This window comes from Kogia breviceps, chromosome 7 (genome assembly GCF_026419965.1).
Source record: "Kogia breviceps isolate mKogBre1 chromosome 7, mKogBre1 haplotype 1, whole genome shotgun sequence".
In the NCBI taxonomy this organism is placed as follows: domain Eukaryota; kingdom Metazoa; phylum Chordata; class Mammalia; order Artiodactyla; family Physeteridae; genus Kogia; species Kogia breviceps.
The window spans coordinates 11,984,469-12,002,575 of record NC_081316.1 but is presented as its reverse complement, the minus strand read 5'-3'; the positions used below and the strand labels follow the sequence as shown (position 1 = coordinate 12,002,575).

The window sequence follows — 18,107 nt, the reverse complement described above, 5'->3', positions numbered from 1 at the left end:
GAAGAAAAAAAAATGCTAACAATCTCTTTCAAATAACGAAGACTGCTCTCTTGTCATTATTGAGTTCAGATATTCCAAGCTACACATCTTCTTCTTTTCAACTCTTCCCCAAAGGACATGGGTAGAAACCCATTATCTCTCCTCTGGGTGTAGGCTCCAGAGAGTATGTGATTCTATTTCAAAAATACTAACTAAGAGAAAGAAAAACTGGGTTCAGGTATAGTCTGACCCCTTAATAGCCAAGTGATCCAATGTTTCTGAATTTTTTTAGCTTCATCCATAAATGGAGGATAATCAGGAAAGGGTGTTGAAGCAGATGATTTCCTAAAGTCTGGTATAGCTCACAGGTGCATGATTTCTCTGTTATAAGTCTTTACCCTGGAATTGAGCTTCAGACCAGTCCAAAGATGGTGCCACAATGTGGTGTCAGCTGCGGCTACATCTTCCTGGTCTCTGCAGCCAACAAGAAGTGATCCATCCCACAGCAGAAACACTAAAGTTCTGAATCTGCCAGCTCTAATTGTTCTTTCTGGCCTGTCATTTCTTCTGTTGTATCCTAAGAACAGGGGGTCTCCATGGAGGCTTTGGAGTTTCATTCGTTGTACAAAATAATTAACTTTGTTTTTAGTGGTTAAGGAAGCTAATTTGAGTTGTTGACCAGGACCTAAAAAGTCTATTTCAGTGCCAGAAAATCTGCTGAACTGGATGCTTCCACCAAATCTCAGAGGTGACTCACAATTGTTCAATTGTGCCTGTAACAAACCATGACCCTTCTACAATCACTCCATTCAGATCTTCCTGACTCTCTCTTTTAAAGTGAAGAAAGGTGGGCAAGGAAAATAACATTTCCTGAACTCTCTAAGTGTAGTGATCCTTAGAAACTCGAGTTGAGCTAGAGGTAATAATATGTACAGTATTTTATAGTTTACTTAGTGGGGTGTTTTGGTCCAATATCCATGGAGTAGGTGTTAATATCCACCATTTCAACTGAAGTCAAGAAAGTTACATAACTTGGGACTTCCCTGGTGGCGCAGTGGTTAAGAATCCTCCTGCCAATGCAGGGGGCACAGGTTCGAGCCCTGGTCTGGGAAGACCCCACATGCCGCGAAGCAACTAAGCCCGTGCACCACAACTACTGAAGCCCGCGCTCCTAGAGCCCGTGCTCCACAACAAGAGAAGCCACCGCAGTGAGAAGCCCGCACACCGCAACAAAGAGTAGCCCCCACTCACCACAACTAGAGAAAGCCCGCGTGCAGAAACGAAGACCCAATGAAACCAAAAGTAATAAATTAAAAAAAAAAAAAAGAAAGAAAGTTACGTAACTTACCCCCAGTTATAAGTTAAGGAGCAAAGAATCCAGCCAAGGTCTGCCTGAACTCATGGTTCAAATTCTTCTCACTATTCCACAAACCCATGAGATAATCTGGAGATGGGTAGGATTTTCTTAAGATTATGGTCAAAGAATATTTAGAAATGTTTTCAGTGATAGTTAACTCTTCTTATTCTCCAGCTCCTGGGGGGTCCGGATTTTCCTTTTACTTCCACAATGTAATGGGACTCCCTCCATCCTTGCCCCTGGGATTTGGACACATCGTAGGCTAAAACCAGAAGATTTTCCAAACGGTCCATAATGCTGAATAATGATCTTGGTGCCTGGCCAGCTGGCCAATCAGACAAAGCAGCTTTGGGCTCAGTCACCAATGACACGTAGAATTTTTGCCTTCTTTCTCTTCTCTCTTCTTCTCTTCAGCATTAACCCAAGTGACTTAGAAGAAGATGGAGAAGGAAATAACTGAATCCAGAAAGTAGATTGGGCTAGGCTCCAATTACCAAGGTCTCTTTAAGGATACCCTCTCTAGGCCTCAAATTAGGTAACGGTACTAGATCTACCAGGCAGGACTTATATTCTGCCAGGACACAATGGTAAGGCTGAAGAGTTGTTCAAATAGTTAACACTTCCATGCTGGTTGGCAAACAAGTAATACCTGGCAGAGCGGGGCTCCAGACCCACCTTTGTGTTGTTACAGCAACAGTGCCAGCGGCTACTGGAAGGGTCTATGTCTGTGCCATATCTGTTACTAAATCTTTTAATATCATCCCTATTCCTAGCCCTAATGTTTCATGAGTGTGTGTTTCTTATTTCCTCCCTCCCTTGCCACAGAGGTAAGCAGAGAAAACTGCTCCTATCTAAATCCTCTAGTAAACACAATGGTAAATTCAAACTATAACAAAGGAATCCAAAGTGCCAACATCCTGTTGACCCTCAGACTTGTTGGGATTCAGAACCAAAGGCTAGAACAACAGCTGACTCAACAAATTCAAGAAGATATGAAAAAGAGAGGTGAGTACACATATTCCCCGGAAGAGTTAGGAAAAGACTTACCTATCTATAAAGATGATCTCCAGTGAGTTCTAAAAATTGTGTGTCCAAAACATCCCTGATACATCAATCTTAGCTGTAGAAAACTTGAGGTGAACAGGGGTAGATATAAAATGTAGTACACATGAAACTTATTTAATGTTATAAACCAATGTTACCTAAATTAAAAAAAAAATCTAACACAAGTATGTAGTGGGGTGTTTTTTTGATAAAGTGCACATGAAATTCAAAAAAAAATTGAGATGACATAAAGGTACCTCAAAACATCAATCCCCTGCCACTTACTCTAGAGCTAGGCCTTCCTTCTTTGAGCCCTGAAAATCATATTCCTTCAAGAAGTTACAAGGGAGAGCAAAAGAAATTATTGACTCTCATCCATTAAGACTGTTATATGATATAGTTGAGTTCATGACCAGAGAGGGTGTGGACCACAACCAAGAAAGCTGACAGTAGAGCGGCAATCATAGAGCAACAGAGATGTGGACTGGGTTTGAGACCAGATTCCACTTTGAGCCTTTCATTTCAATATCGAGCTTTAGCTTTCTAATGAGTATAAGGGGGAAATATACCACCCCTACCTACCTAACAAGATTATTGTGAGAATTAGGAGCAGCCTGAGAGCTTGGACAGTCTATAAGGCAGAACATACAAGTCAATTATTCCTATCCAGGAAAGATGGCACCCACAAGGAGAGAAAATCCCAAGGCTTTATTATTTATCTATTTTTATTCTTTGTTCATTTTTATGAGGATTACATGATTCCAAAAAGAACCCATAATTTCATGGGAAAGATTAAGATCTTGCTTGCATTTATACAGTACTGCTAGAAAAGGCTCTGTTTGGGGGATAAAGAAGAGAACAATAAAATATTAGTAAAGAGTAGAACAGGAGAAAGGAGTGACAGCAATATAAGTCAAAAGGAAGACGGGAGGCCAAAAAAATTATAGGCATGTACCTTGTTTAACTTGAATACTTTTCTTTTCAGAGTCAGAGACATCCTCAGGAGAGCTTGCCTTGGTTATCCTGGCTTTGGGAGCGTGTAAAAACCTTGATGAAGTGTTTATACGTGATGCTCATCTGGTTAGCAAACTAGGAGAGAAATTCAAAGCAGAAATTGAGAATATGGGTGAGAATCAAATGTTCAGAGACCCTGGACATCCTTGTCTTCTCCTCCACTGATTCAGAACTGTATGAAGTTTCCCCCTACTTTTTCCATCTCCTCTTCACTTCATTCATCCCACTATACCTTTGAAGACCACTTTCCCTTCTTCCTTTCTTCAACATGCATCTTGAGTTTTCTTTTCCAATATGTTCAACTGAGCATTGACCTTATGTCGGATGATGAATGCACACACAAACATACAGGTCACAGTTCTCTAGTCCTCCAGACGCTTGGCATTTAGACAAATTACACCAGAAATAGCTGAGCAATACGAGACACTGTGTCATAAGCATCAAAGCATATACATGTGATTCTATAATATTACAAGAGCTAAAGATGGCAAAAAGTACTTTATCACTGGGAAAAATAGGTTGACCATCACGGCTGCTAGTGAGGTACATTTGTGCATTCTAGTCCTAACTATGTAACCACGTGAACATCAGGATAGTATTTTTAAAAAATTTTTATTGGAGTATAGTTGATTCACAATGTTGTGTTAGTTTCGGGTGTACAGCAAAGTGAATCAGTTATACATATAAATATATCCACTCTTTCTTAGATTTTTTCCCACATAGGTCATTACAGAGCATTGCCCTGTGCTATACAGTAGGTTCTTATTAGTTATCTATTTTATATATAGTGGTGTGTATATGTCAGTCCCAATCTCCCAATTTATCCCTCCCCCCCTTATTCCTTGGTAGCCATAAGTTTGTTTTCTACATCTGTGACTCTACTTCTGTTTTGTAAATAAGTTCATTTGTACCATTTTTTTAGATTCCACATATAAGCGATAATCATATGACTTTTGTCTTTCTGTGTCTGACTTACTTCACTCAGTATGACAATCTCTAGGTCCATCCATGTTGCTGCAAATGGCATTATTTTGTTCTTTTTTATGGCTGAGTAATATTCCATTGTATATATGTACCACATCTTTATCCATTCCTCCATTGATGGACATTTAGGTTGCTTCCATGACCTGGCTATTGTAAACAGTGCTGCAGTGAACATTGGGGTGCATGTATCTTTTCAAATTATGTTTTTTTTCTGGGTATATGCCTAGAAGTGGGATTGCCAGGAGTATTTTTTTATATCTTTAGTGCTGAATCTCCTCAGTTATAAAATGAAACGAGTTGAGTTGAATTTGGTGGCCCTTAAGAACGTTTAAATTTCTCAAGTTTGCCGATTCTATGAGCAATAACTCTCCTCTGTTATTCACCTCTCTTTACATGTAAAGAAATGGAGGTAAAGTAGGTAGAAATAAGTTTAAAATGTACTATTCCGGTGTCACTTCCGTGAATAAGGTATTTCTTTTCTCTCTGCCAGAAACACACAGTGACAATCCGCTGACTAACTATTACCAGCTCAGCCTGGCCCTCTTGGCCTTGTGTCTGTCCAATGGGAACTACTCAATCACCAACGTTATTCCTTACTTCGCTCCTGAAAATAAAAACTATTATTTTGGTGGCCAGTTCTCAGTAGGTGAGTCATTTAAACCCAATTCCCTTGGTTTCGAGGACATAGGCACCAATAGGCCTTGCCCTTTGAATTTTTCTACCAGTAAGTACTTGAATTTTTTCTATCCTCTTTACCCTAGTCTCCTCAGAAGAGAATTTTTTGTTTAGGAGAATGGATATTGAATAGTATTTATGCCTCTTTATAGATGCACAGTATAGTAGAAGGACGTGGTTCCTCCTCACGCTTTTCTTTGAGTAACCAACGGATGTTAACTCTTGACTTTAATTTTCCCATCTTTAAAATGAGGATAGATCATGAGACTCTTCAGATAAGACATCTTAGGAAGTATAAATATTAGAGAAAGGGAATGCAGTGGAATTCACTTATCTCAACCCTGCATCTTTCTCTAATCTATTGGGACCACTTGGATGTGTGAGATTACTTGAATAATACAACCTCTCCCGTGGTCAGGCCCAATATTTTGATCAATAAAGTGTGTATCCACCATGGAGAAGGACCAGAAATTTCCCACTGGATCAGCTTACACATCCAAAAAGAAGTCCCCTGTAGACAAGTAGTGTTGCTGTTCAGTCCCGAGGGGCCCAGATCCACAAGCTCATTTTTCTCCAAGAAGTTCAAAGAAAACCACCATTCAGTGTCTCAGGATAGTAAGGAGAAAGTGAGCTTCTTATACTCCTTCTTCTGTGAGAGAGGGAAGGCACCGTGCCTGAAGAACATAGAGGAAACCAAGTAATGAGCCAGAAAAAAAAAGACCTTATCCTCCATTCTTCCAATCTCTTGCCCACTCCTCCCCATTAAGAAAGTTTACTGAATAAACTGCTCCCAAGCGCTATTTCTTAATCAGTCTAATTGGAAATCTTGGAACTTTACAGAGACATATTTGTTTGGAGTATTACCCTGGGTCTTCTCAATTTCTTTGCCAATATGGCTAAAAGATAAAAAAGATGAGAACAGCCAGTATGTAAAAGCAGACCATTCATGTGTTTGCACCTACAAATCCATATGTGTTTCTAGGACCAAGATGTGAGTTTCTGAGTACAAGGTACATGGCTGTTCAACATAGGGAAGGAATCTTGCAATATTTGAGAGGTTAGTGCCAGAGGGATGACTGCTGTACCTTGAAATTCTTCTCTCCCATCATTAACGAGCATATGACCAACCATCCCAGTTTGCCCAGATTTGTCCAGTTGTTAGCACTGAAAGTCCCACCTACCAGGAAACCACCCAGTCCAGGGTGAACCAGGATGGTTAGTCACCCTATCACCAGTGTTTTGCTTCCTGACAGATACTGGAGCAATGGCTGTTCTTGCTCTAACCTGTGTGAAGAGGAGTATAGAAAAGGAGAAGATTGAAGCAGATATAAAGGATTTAAACAAAATCAATGTTTATATAACATCACTGGTAAATAAGATTCTGTCTGCAGAAAATGATGGTCTCTTTGGAAACATATTTAGCACAGGAATATCTATGCAGGTAAGTCAGAGGGTGAACCAGGAGACAGAGATGGGATTCGTGGAGGAAAGCAACATCTTTATCCTCCCTTACTGGCCTCCTAAAGACTTATTATCCATTCTGTTTCCCATACTGACTTTGATTTTACTCATGTGATTCCCCTCCCCTGCCTGAAATGTATTCTCCTCTCCTTTACCTTTCCATATCCGATGCTTCTAGGAAGCTCTTCCTGACTACATTTAAGAAATTCTAGAGCCTGCTACAATCTATCTTGTTGTTTTATCACATGCAGTTTCACACTTTACCATATACCATTGTTTGGCGTTTCACCTTACCTCCCAAATTAGGTTACTGGTATGGAAATAATAAGTGGTAGTGGCAGTAACAGCAGCTGGTATTTATTGACATTAAGTCACTAATGCACAACCACCCAGTGAAGAAAGAATTATTATCTCTGTTTCCTAGGAAGTAATAATAATGAGTGTGAATCATGGAGTACCGGTAACTTGCCTAATAGTACAAAGCCGAAGAGTGATGCAGATCGGGATAGGGCTGAAATAATTGGTTTCAAAACTCATACCCAATGCCAACACTATCCTGTATATGTTCCTTGAAGACTGAGAATTTATTCCTGCATTTACTTACTGATCTACTCAACTCTAAGGGGCAGAGATTCAAGAGGAGATGAAGAAAGGTTTATAGAAAAAAAAAAAAGAGATTTCACCAAGTCTTTGGTATGAATTTGGGTCTGCTAGGCTGACTCAGGGTGAGAGGACTTTCAAAGGGAGAGAAGAAGCAAGGACAAAGGACAAAGGCACAAAAGAACATTCCATGTTTTAGGAAGATCAAAATGTTCAGCACAAGGTGCTCGGGAAAAATTACAAGACGAGGCTGATGATGTAAGCAGGGGTCCAATCATAAAGAGTGTTCATATTGCTGTTACTATAAAACCGTGGTTTCCCATTCTGGCTGCACATTTGAATCACCTGGAGGAGCTTTTATAAAATACTGTTTACACCCCATGCCAACCAGTTAATACAGAAATTTAGGGGTGGAACATGGGCCTTGGTCTTGTTTAAAAACCCTACAGGTGGTATTCATTCACAGCAGGACCAAGAGCTGCTTACCTACCAGACAGTTTATAAGAGAAGATATAATATGATGAGTTTTGCTTTTTTTATAAATATCCCACAAATGCTGGTTGACTACTTGGTTATCTTGAAGAGTCTTCAAGAAAAAATGAAAAGGAGAACTGTCCTTCCTTGAGAAACCACAGAGCAACATCTTCAAGTTTCGTCCATTTTAGTCCTTGTCTTACTCACTCTAATAGCCTCTTAATTTTTCCTACCCTGTAATTCTGCCCCTTCAGTCCAGTTTATATCTGCTGCCTGGATAGTTTCTGTTCAAGAACCTGTTAGACTTCCCACTGTCAAGCAAATGATGGCAGACACCACACCGTGAAATTCAAGAGTCTACCAATCTTTTCCCAACCTCCTTCTCCAGGCTGTCCTTCCACAATTGCCCTGAGTGTCCCCTCTACACCAGTTCTCCTAAGCCAGGAGGAATCCTCCGGGGATTTTACTAAAACGCAGATACTCTCATCATGGCCAGGCCAGGCTCTGGACATTCCTACTTTATCTCCTTTGGTCAGGTTGTTGCCTCCTCATGTCACCTACTGAAATGCCATCATACCACCAAGCCTATTCAAGTACTGCCTTCTCCACCAAGCCTTTCCTCAGTCTCACTAAGTGTTTATGAGCTCTTCCTCTTTGGAAAGGCCATGCTGCTAGATGCTTCTCTTAGGGCATTCACCTTAGGGACTCCTTTTCAAGAATCTGTTCACACTATTTATGGATCGCCTCCTATATGACAAGTACTGTTTCAGCATCAGTGGTACAAGAGTAAATACGGTAGAGAAAGTCTGTTCTCTGATGCTATGAGAGTTTGTGTGATTTAACAATTCCCACCTCCCCACCCAAACGAACTTATAAGCTTCTTGATGGTAGGAAAGGTATTTTAGTGGTCTAAGGTGGTTCCTATGTAGTCAAATGTCCAATAAAGATTTACTAAATTAGTTAGATGCAGGTTTTCCTGTTATGTGAAGTTTCTCTCATTTATTCTCATTCTCTCTCTCACGTTAGGCTCTGTATGTCTCATCAAACTATTACAAAAATAAAGGGAATTGTCAAGAAACGCTGCACACAGTACTTCACAACATTTCTCAGGGAGCATTCCATCTGCCAATTGCTGCAGCCCAGATCTTACCTGCCCTGATGGGAAAGACCTATCTGGATGTCAACAAAGACTGTTCTAGTGCCTGCAGTCCAGGTATAGCACTAATGAGCAAACTGTTTTGCCTTTCAGCATAACACCTTAGGTTTCCTCAGGGACCAAAAGTGACCAGTTAAAGCTCTAAAGCGTAACAGTTCCCAGATAGAACTCAGCCCTCCATATGTGATCAACAGCACCTGAGGATTTGTCCTTAACAGAGTAGTAGATGCTGTTCTTGGTTCAAACACTGATGAACGAGGTAGAGTTTATTAAAGGACGTCTATCTCCAAAGGCATGTCTTCTGACTGCTGGATACAGACATTTTCTGAGCATCATTCCCATCCTAAAAAGTACGGTGTCTCTGACTTTTCATTATGCTCAATGAGTGGTCCCTCAGAGACATAAGACATTAATGTGGAAAGAATATGGCAGTATTATAAGAAAATTGCAGCGTGAATCATCAATCAAACAACTGATTTTGCAACAAGGTACAAAGAAGACTTTGTAAAGAAAGAAGACTTTTCCTTCTATCTTGTTCATTTCTGGTTCAGGCACGTGTGGGTTTAGGGATCTTAGACAAAATGTTTAACTTCTAAGCTTCAGTTTTCTACGATAAGAAATGCAAATGATAATAGTATGTAACATAGGTATTTGTAAGGACTGAAGGAGAAAATCCATGTAAAATGATCAGTACAGTGTCTGGCACATAATGTTTTCAACAAATGTTAAGAAATAAAAAGGCCAGGGATTGGGGAAAAAATAGGGAAAGGGCACTAAGAGATACAAACTTCCTGTTGTAAAATAATTCATGGGAATATAAAGTACAGCATAGAGAATATAGTCAATAATATTTTAATAACTTTGTATGGTGACAGATGGTCACTAGCCTTTCCATGGTGATCAATTCGTAATGAATATAAATGTCGAATCATCGTTTTACACCTGAAACTAACCTAATATTGTATGTCAACTATACTTCAATTAAAAAATTAAAAGGCAAAAAAAAAAAGGGGGTGGGGAGCATTATTGTATGCTGCACCGAGGCAAAAATATATATATCAGGAGCCTCTGTGGGAAATGGGAGATGGGGCAATTGAATTGCTGAAACAGCTGGAAGTTGACACAGGCACAAGCCTGCACGAGCCGGTGAGTATGTGGTTTTAATTTGTGCTTTAGTCATATGAGAGATCTGCCCCTCGATTGCTGACCCTTGCTCCTTGTACAAACCTTCCTCTGCATAAAGGGAAAGAATCGTTGCATAGGGGTTGGATAGGTGTGCAGACTCTAACATCATTTTTATTATTCCTTATAATAATTCTTCTCTGCCTTTCTGTCTCTTCCAGTTGAAGTCAACATCTCCACTGATGAGCCTGTACCTGTAACACCTACTATCTCACCCTCAAATATTTCAGTCAATTACTCTGTGCAAATCGATAAAGTTTTCAATTCCACCAAAGTCACCGTGAGAAAGGGTTCTGTCTTCCTCGATGTGATGAAGGCAGCTCAGAAACAAAATAAGGCTGCATTTCGGTATGTCTGTACATAACCTAAGGTTAAGGAATTTAATGTGATTATGACTCAGCAAGAATACATCTGCACCTGAATACAATGTACATTTAAAACACCTCTCAGTCAGTACATTTGCTGTTCACCAACATCGCATGGCCGGGGTTTAAAAAAAGGGAGGTGAAATTTTTCCTCTTCTAGCACATAGCAAGTATTAAATTATTGCTCACTGAATGGATAAATAAGTACCAGGGATCTCTCTTCTGTCAGTAAAACTCCTTCAATAAGTAGAGCCTCTTAAGCCAGACATTTTGTGTACGGAACAGTGGTTCTTAACTATTTTTGAATCACTGACCCCTTTGAAAGTCAGATGAGTGGGATTCTTATCCCAGAAAAAGGAATATACACACAAAATGTGTCATTTATTTTTTTCATTTTTATTTTATATGGGAGTATAGTTGATTAACAATGATGTGTTAGTTACAGGTGTACAACAAAATGATTCAGTTATACCCATAAAAGTGTCCATTCTTTTAAATTGTTTTCCCATTTAGGTTATTATAGAATATTGAGCTGAGTTCCCTGTGCTATACAGTAGGTCTTTGTTGGTTATCTATTTTAAATATAGTAGTGTGTACATGTCAATCCCAAACTCCCAATCTATCCCCCACCCCTGCTACACTTTACCCTTTACCCCTGGTAACCGTTAGTTCATGCTCTAAGTCTGTGAATGCAAAACTTGTCATTTATGTTTTTTTTTTACATGTGTGCCTTTTTAAAATTAATTAATTATTTTTTTGGCTGCGTTGGGTCTTCGTTGTTGCATGCAGGCTTTCTATAGTTGCGTCAAGTGGGGGCTACTCTTTGTTGCAGTGCGCTGGCTTCTCACTGCAGTGGCTTCTCTTGTTGCGGAGCATGGGCTCTAGGTGTGCGGGCTTCAGTAGTTGTGGCATGTAGGCTCAGTAGTTGTGACACATGGGCTTAGTTGCTCCGCAGCATGTGGGATCTTCCCAGACCAGGGATCGAACCCGTGTCCCCTGCGTTGGCAGGCAGATTCTTAACCACTGCACCAGCAGGGAAGTCCCCAAAACTTGTTATTTAAATCAGAGGTTTTACAAATGCCCAGAAGCTTCTCCATGTCTCCCCCACCTTTCAGGAGGTTCATGGACTCCTAGATTAAGTTTCCATGGCCTAGAGAGTTCAAATACTAAAATTAAGATATTGACTTTGCCTCTGAAAAATATGGCTTATTTGGCTCCTTAAACCTAACTGACAATAGCTTATTGTGTTTAATAACATGCTATAAGATGCAACAGAGAAAATCGTATATATATGAAAATATATGTCTATGTGTATATATATAAAACTATAAAGCCTGCTTTCAAGTGTTCTCAGGAAGGTAGAGAAGTGTGAGTAAAGAATGTGAAAAAGACATTGACTATGTCACTTTTTAATAAACAGATATGAATTACTAAATTATCCTTTCCTGTTCCTCTTTCCTAAGTGCCTCTAGGACAACCAATTAACACTTTCTTGTACTGCTTTAGTGTCTTCATCAGTTACTGTCTTGGGTAGAGGATTCAAAATTGTTGATGGCAAAGTGTCTGCTATGGCAGGAAGGAGGGACAGAAACCAGGGGAATCATTTCTCTACTTTTGCATGGATTGTAGAGGGCCTGCATCAGAATGATCTAGAATGTTTATAAAATGTGCAGATTCCTGGTCCCAGCCCAGACCGACAGAATCAAGGTATCTGGGGATAGGGCCAGGAGATCTGCGTATTTGGAAGCATCTTCAAGTGATTCTTAGGTATGTTAAAGTTTGAGAAACGCCCATGGAGAGTTGCCTTTGACCATTCTAAGTTCCTGTAACCCATTCACTGTCCCCCACAGTTTCACAATGGAGGACAGCCCATGGGGGCCCTACATCACCTCTGTTCAGGGCATAATGGCCAACAATAGTGACAGAACCTACTGGCAACTTCTGAGCAATGGCCAACCGCTGAGCCAAGGTAAGGGAGAGTATGACAAACAACGCTGCAGAGTGAGATGCCCAAAGCATTCAGGTGTGAGGGAGTAAGCTTTGGCGGGGAACGTGCCAAGGAGTTGGGAGAGCCGTATCCATTATCTGATGATTTGGTGGTCAAATCATTTGATCCACTTCTCCTTCTTCTTCCTTTTCAGGAGCTGGGAGTTATGTTGTCAAAAATGGAGAATATTTGGAGGTTCGTTGGAGCAAATACTAATAAACTGGAACCATCCTCAGCTGGGTCTAACCCTTTTGTAGTGAGATTCCATGTAGAAATTGATCGTACACCTTCCTTTTCACTTATCTCGATCCCAATAGCATAGTCAATAACCTCTAATTCTCTCTTTGCATGTTCAATAAAAGATCAACAACTATACAAAAAGAGCATGTTCTAATAATTTCATAGCAAAAGGGAATTACTGTTAGAGAGAAGACTGTCTCAGGTGGAAACAAAGTGAAAGAGATTAGATCCACTTGTCTAATAAACTGAGTTCTATTCAAGGTTCTCCTGCTAACTATCTGCGTGACCTTGGGCAACTGGGGAAAATGGAGATAAAGTTCTAGGTCTAATAGTGCAGCAGCAACCAATGAGATCAAGGAGAAAGTTCGTAGGGAGACTGAGCTCTCTGAGATCCAGATGCAAGGGAGGAACTGAGTGGACATATGGGCCTCGTACAGGTAGTGGGTAGAGAGAAAAATATTGCCCTGGAGAAAGGGTAAAATGTGAGGCATACACATAAAAGTCAGTCCACAAAGTTTGAGGAACACTTTCATCTCCTCCTCCAGCTGCCTCCCCTGGGTCCCACTTGTTCTCCCACATTTATTTTCCTTTCATTTCACCATAAAAATCACCCTTATAGTCATATCATCAAAATACACATGCAAAAAAAATGACTCCAATGTTCATTTCAGCAGAATTCACTTTTAAAAAAAGTTGAATCATGTCTTAGCATGAGCTGGGTTACACCTTTTACTGAGTACCTGAGCTATGTGCACATTCAGTCAGGAACCAGAAGTGCCTTTAAGAAGCCGGAGGACAAAAGGTGCTTCAGATAAAGCATAAAGTAACCCATTTAAAATAACGTCCCAAAGGAAGAGGCCTTTAGGTAGAATTAGTTATCTTATTTCAAAAATGTCTTCCTCATTGCTCCTTGTGTTTTCATGATACTCTTCTCTTCTCCCCCTCCACCAGCAATCCAGATTCATTCATAATCAGGGTTTGAACCCTCTTCCTACACACTGCTTTCTGGCACTGATCTTCAACTCTCAGGTTCAGCTCTGCCCTGGCCTTCATTAAATGGGTGTAACAGATGCCTTCACAACTACACAGCAAGGGATTCCATCCTCTTGGGTCTGTGTCACATCTTGAAAGCTAAGTTAGAGACAGGGGGATCTCCATGGTGCTGTGAGCATGCAGTACCAGCTGTCAGATCTATTTGTAGACTATATAATCTATGTGAAATTGAAGGATAATGGTTTAGGTCACAAATATGCAAAATATTAGGACTGGCATTGCTGTTCCTCACAGTGTGACCGTACAGTTTATCATCCAACCATAACTCTGTTAAGAGTGAAAGTGAACATTATTAATAAATACACTCAGAAAAAAAAAAAAAAGATTAAAAACTGGGACTATCCTGGGAAAACCAGAACATATGGTCAATGTTGTCCATAAAGGAAGCTCAAGCAAAAAATATAAATACAAATATGTCAAAATAACAGAAAATATTGCCCCTGAAATAACCAATGAAACTGAATCTCAATATAACCAAGTTGGGCTTCCCTGGTGGCGCAGTGGTTGAGAGTCCACCTGCCGATGCAGGGGACACGGGTTCGTGCCCCGGTCCGGGAAGATCCCACATGCCGCGGAGCGGCTGGCCCCGTGAGCCATGGCCACTGAGCCTGCGCGTCCGGAGCCTGTGCTCCGCAATGGGAGAGGCCACAACAGTGAGAGGCCCGCATACCGCCAAAAAAAAAAAAAAAAAAAAAAAAAAAAAAAATATATATATATATATATATATATATATATATATATATATATAACCAAAACCAAGTTGGAATAGGTCTCTCCAACATCCCTAACTCTCTCTCAATGATTCTAGCTCAGTTTCTGTAATATTCAGTCAATACCAGTAAAGCACCCAATTTGTATTAGACCTATTTTCCCAAATGTGGTACAAGAAATTAATCTCATTAGTATACCAACATGGAGTCAAATAACATGCCATCACAACATTAAAGTCATTTTCTTTTCAGTTCTCATTTAATTCTGATTGTATTAAATATCAAACCTCACTTTATGCCACTATGTTTTCCAACACTCCCCTCTAGCACTGCTAACCTCCGTTTCTGATGGAGAAAGATGAGTTTCTCCCAGCCCATGGTCTTTAAGTAGAAGGTAGTAACACTGTTGTCTGATAGAAATACCTTCAATCTCTGAAACAGACATGAAGGTCAATGGAATAACATTTCTTTAGCATTCCACTAACATTGGCCAGTGAAACCTAGCTCTGGCCACACTTGCATTCTGTGAAGATCCTATGGCTTGAGATTATGTCAGAACCTAGACTGAGTCTGAGGGGAGAAACTTACACCTGCAAAGAAGTAATCAACACAAATAAATCTTTCAGATGTCCAGAGAGAATCTCAGTGCTTTGATACCAGAAAATTAGGCACAGGAATAGACAAACAAGGAAATAAATCAATCAGTCCAGTCAAGAGTTAACCAAAGACTATCAAAACATATGCTTTAAGAAACTATAGAGGAGATTGGTTCAAGATGGTGGAGTAGAAGGACATGCTCTCACTCCCTCTTTTGAGAACACCAGAATCACAACTAACTAACTGCTGAACAATCATCGACAGGAAAACACTGGAACTCACCAAAAAAGATACCCCACAACCAAAGACAAAGGAGAAGCTGCAATGAGATGGTAGGAGGGTCACAATCACAATAAAATCAAATCCCATAACTGTTGGGTGGGTGACTCACAAACTAGAGAACATTTATACCACAGAAGTCCACTCACTGGAGTGAAGGTTCTGAGCCCCACGTCAGGCTTCTGAACCTGGGGGTCAGGCAATGGGAAGATGAATTCCTAGAGAATCAGACTTTGAAGTCTAGTGGGATTTGACCACAGAACTTAGACAGGACTGGGGAAAACAGAGACTCCACCCTTGGAGGGCACACACAAAGTAGTGTGTTCATTGGGACCCAAGGGAAGGAGCAGTGACCCCAGGGAAGACTGAACCAGACCTACCTGGAAGTGTTGGAGGGTCTCTTGCAGAGGTGGGGGGTGACTGTGCCTCACCGTAAGGACAAGGACATGGGCAGCAGAAGTTCTGGGAAGTACTCCTTGGCATGAGACCTCCCAGAGTCCGCCATTAGCTCCACCAATGAGCCCAGCTAGACTCCAGTGTTGGGTCACCTCAGGCCAAACAACAAACAGAGAGGGAACCCAGCCCCACCCATGAGCAGACAAGAGGATTAAAGTTTTACTGACCTCTTCCCATCAGAGCAACAGCCACCTCCACCCACCACCAGTCCCTCCCATCAGGAAACTTCCACAAGCCTCTTAGATAGTCTCATCCACCAGAGGGCACACAGCAGAAGCAAGAAGAACTACAATCCTGCAGCCTGTGGAACAAAAACCACATTCACAGAAAGACAGACAAGATGAAAAGGCAGAGGGCTATGTACCAGATGAAGGAACAAGATAAAACCCCAGAAAAATAACTAAATGAAGTGGAGATAGGCAACCCTCCAGAAAAAGAATTCAGAATAATGACAGTGAAGATGATCCAGGACCTCAGAAAAAGAATGCAGGCAAAGATCAAGAAGATGCAAGAAATGTTTAACAAAGACCTAGAAGAATTAAAGAACAAATCAAACAGAGATGAACAGTACAATAACTGAAATGAAAACTACACTAGAAGGAATCAATAGCAGAATAACTGAGGCAGAAGAACAGATAAGTGACCTGGAAGACAGAACAGTGGGATTCACTGCTGCGGAACAGAATAAAGAAAATAGAATGAAAAGAAATGAAGACAGCCTAAGAGACCTCTGGGACAACATTAAACACACCAACCTTCACATTATAGGGGCCCAGAAAGAGAAGAGAGAGAGAAAGGACCCAAGAAAATATTTGAAGAGATTATAGTCGAAAACTTCCCTAACATGGGAAAGGAAATAGCCACCCAAGTCCAGGAAGCGCAGAGAGTCCCATAGAGGATAAACCCAAGGAGACACACACCGAGACACATAAGAATCAAATCGGCAAAAATTAAAGACAAAGAAAAATTACTGAAAGCAGCAAGGGAAAAATGACAAATAACATACAAGGGAACTCCAATAAGGTTAACAGCTGACTTTTCAGCAGAAACTCTACAAGCCAGAAGGGCGTGGCATGATATACTTAAAGTGATGAAAGGGAAGAACCTACAACCAAGATTACTCTACCTAGCAAGGATCTCATTCAGATTCCATAAAGAAATCAAAAGCTTTACAGACAAACAAAAGCTAAGAGAATTCAGCACCACCAAACCAGCTCTACATCAAATGCTTAAGGAACTTCTCTAAGTGGGAAACACAAGAGAAGAGAAGGACATACAAAAACAAACCCAAAACAACTAAGAAAATGGTCATAGGAATATACATATCAATAATTACCTTAAACGTGAATGGATTAAATGCTCCAACCAAAAGACACAGGCTTGCTGAATAGATACCAAAACAAGACCCATATATATGCCGTCTACAAGAGACCCACTTCAGACCTAGGGACACATACAGACTGAAAGTGAGGGGATGGAAAAAGATATTCCATGAAAATGGAAATCAAAGGAAAGCTGGAGTAGCAATACTCATATCAGATAAAATAGACTTTAAAATAAAGAATCTCACAAGAGACAAGGAAGGACACTACATAATGATCAAGGGATCGATCCAAGAAGAAGATATAACAATTATAAATATATATGTACCCAACATAGGAGCACCTCAATACATAAGGCAACTGCTAACAGCTCTAAAAGAGGAAATTGACAGTAACACAATAACAGTGGGGGACTTTAACACCTCACTTACACCAAGGGACAGATCATCCAAACAGAAAATTAATAAGGAAACACAAGCTTTAAATGACACAATAGGTCAGATAGATGTAATTGATATTTATAGGACATTCCATCCAAGAACAGCAAATTATACTTTCTTCTCAAGTGTGCATGGAACATTCTCTAGGATAGATCACATCTTGGGTCACAAATCAAGCCTCAGTAAATTGAAGAAAATTGAAATCATATCAAGCATCTTTTCTGACCACAACGCTATGAGATTAGAAATGAATTGCAGGGGGAAAAAACATTAAAAAACACAAATACATGGAGGTTAAACAATACATTACTAAATAACCAAAAGATCATGGAAGAAATCAAAGAGGAAATCAAAAAATACCTAGTGACAAATGACAACGAAAACACGACGATCTAAAAACCTATGGGATGCAGCAAAAGCAGTTCTAAGAGGGAAGTTTATAGATATACAAGTCTACCTTAAGAAACAAGAAAAATCTCAAATAAGGAATCTAACCTTACACCTGAAGGAACTAGAGAAAGAAGAACAAACAAAACCCAAATTTAGCAGAAGGAAAGAAATCATAAAGATCAGAGCAGAAATAAATGAAATAGAAACAAAGAAACAAAGGAGGCAAGGGTATACAATGAAGAAAAGACAGTCTCTTCAATAAGTGGTGCTGGGAAAACTGGACAGCTCCATGTAACAGAATGAAATTAGAACACTCCCTAACACCATACACAAAAATAAACT

General features: G+C 40.2%; 2 protein-coding genes across 12 annotated transcripts in view; one reads left to right on the top strand and one right to left on the bottom strand.

Annotated features, from left to right (window-relative positions):
- Positions 1-12,654, top strand: part of TCN1 (transcobalamin 1) — a 317,931-nt gene extending 305,277 nt beyond the window's left edge. For 8 of the 9 annotated variants that reach the window (XM_067037309.1, XM_067037308.1, XM_067037306.1 and 5 more), the window contains 8 exons: positions 2,162-2,341; positions 3,366-3,506; positions 4,869-5,024; positions 6,307-6,494; positions 8,615-8,801; positions 10,088-10,274; positions 12,142-12,260; positions 12,433-12,652. In XM_067037309.1, the coding sequence (XP_066893410.1) occupies positions 2,209-2,341; positions 3,366-3,506; positions 4,869-5,024; positions 6,307-6,494; positions 8,615-8,801; positions 10,088-10,274; positions 12,142-12,260; positions 12,433-12,494 (1,173 nt within the window). In that variant the 5' untranslated portion in view covers positions 2,162-2,208 and the 3' untranslated portion in view covers positions 12,495-12,652. Of the gene's footprint in view, positions 1-2,161; positions 2,342-3,365; positions 3,507-4,868; positions 5,025-6,306; positions 6,495-8,614; positions 8,802-10,087; positions 10,275-12,141; positions 12,261-12,432 lie in introns of all 9 variants that reach the window. The other variant, XM_059070490.2, reaches the window with a different exon arrangement.
- STX3 (syntaxin 3) overlaps positions 3,387-18,107 on the bottom strand; it is a 96,513-nt gene continuing 81,792 nt past the window's right edge. For all 3 annotated transcript variants that reach the window (XM_067037311.1, XM_067037321.1, XM_067037310.1), the window contains 3 exons: positions 6,235-6,337; positions 5,546-5,727; positions 3,387-3,469 (listed from right to left, as the gene is read on the bottom strand). In XM_067037311.1, the coding sequence (XP_066893412.1) occupies positions 5,636-5,727; positions 6,235-6,337 (195 nt within the window). In that variant the 3' untranslated portion in view covers positions 3,387-3,469; positions 5,546-5,635. The remainder of the gene's footprint in view (positions 3,470-5,545; positions 5,728-6,234; positions 6,338-18,107) is intronic.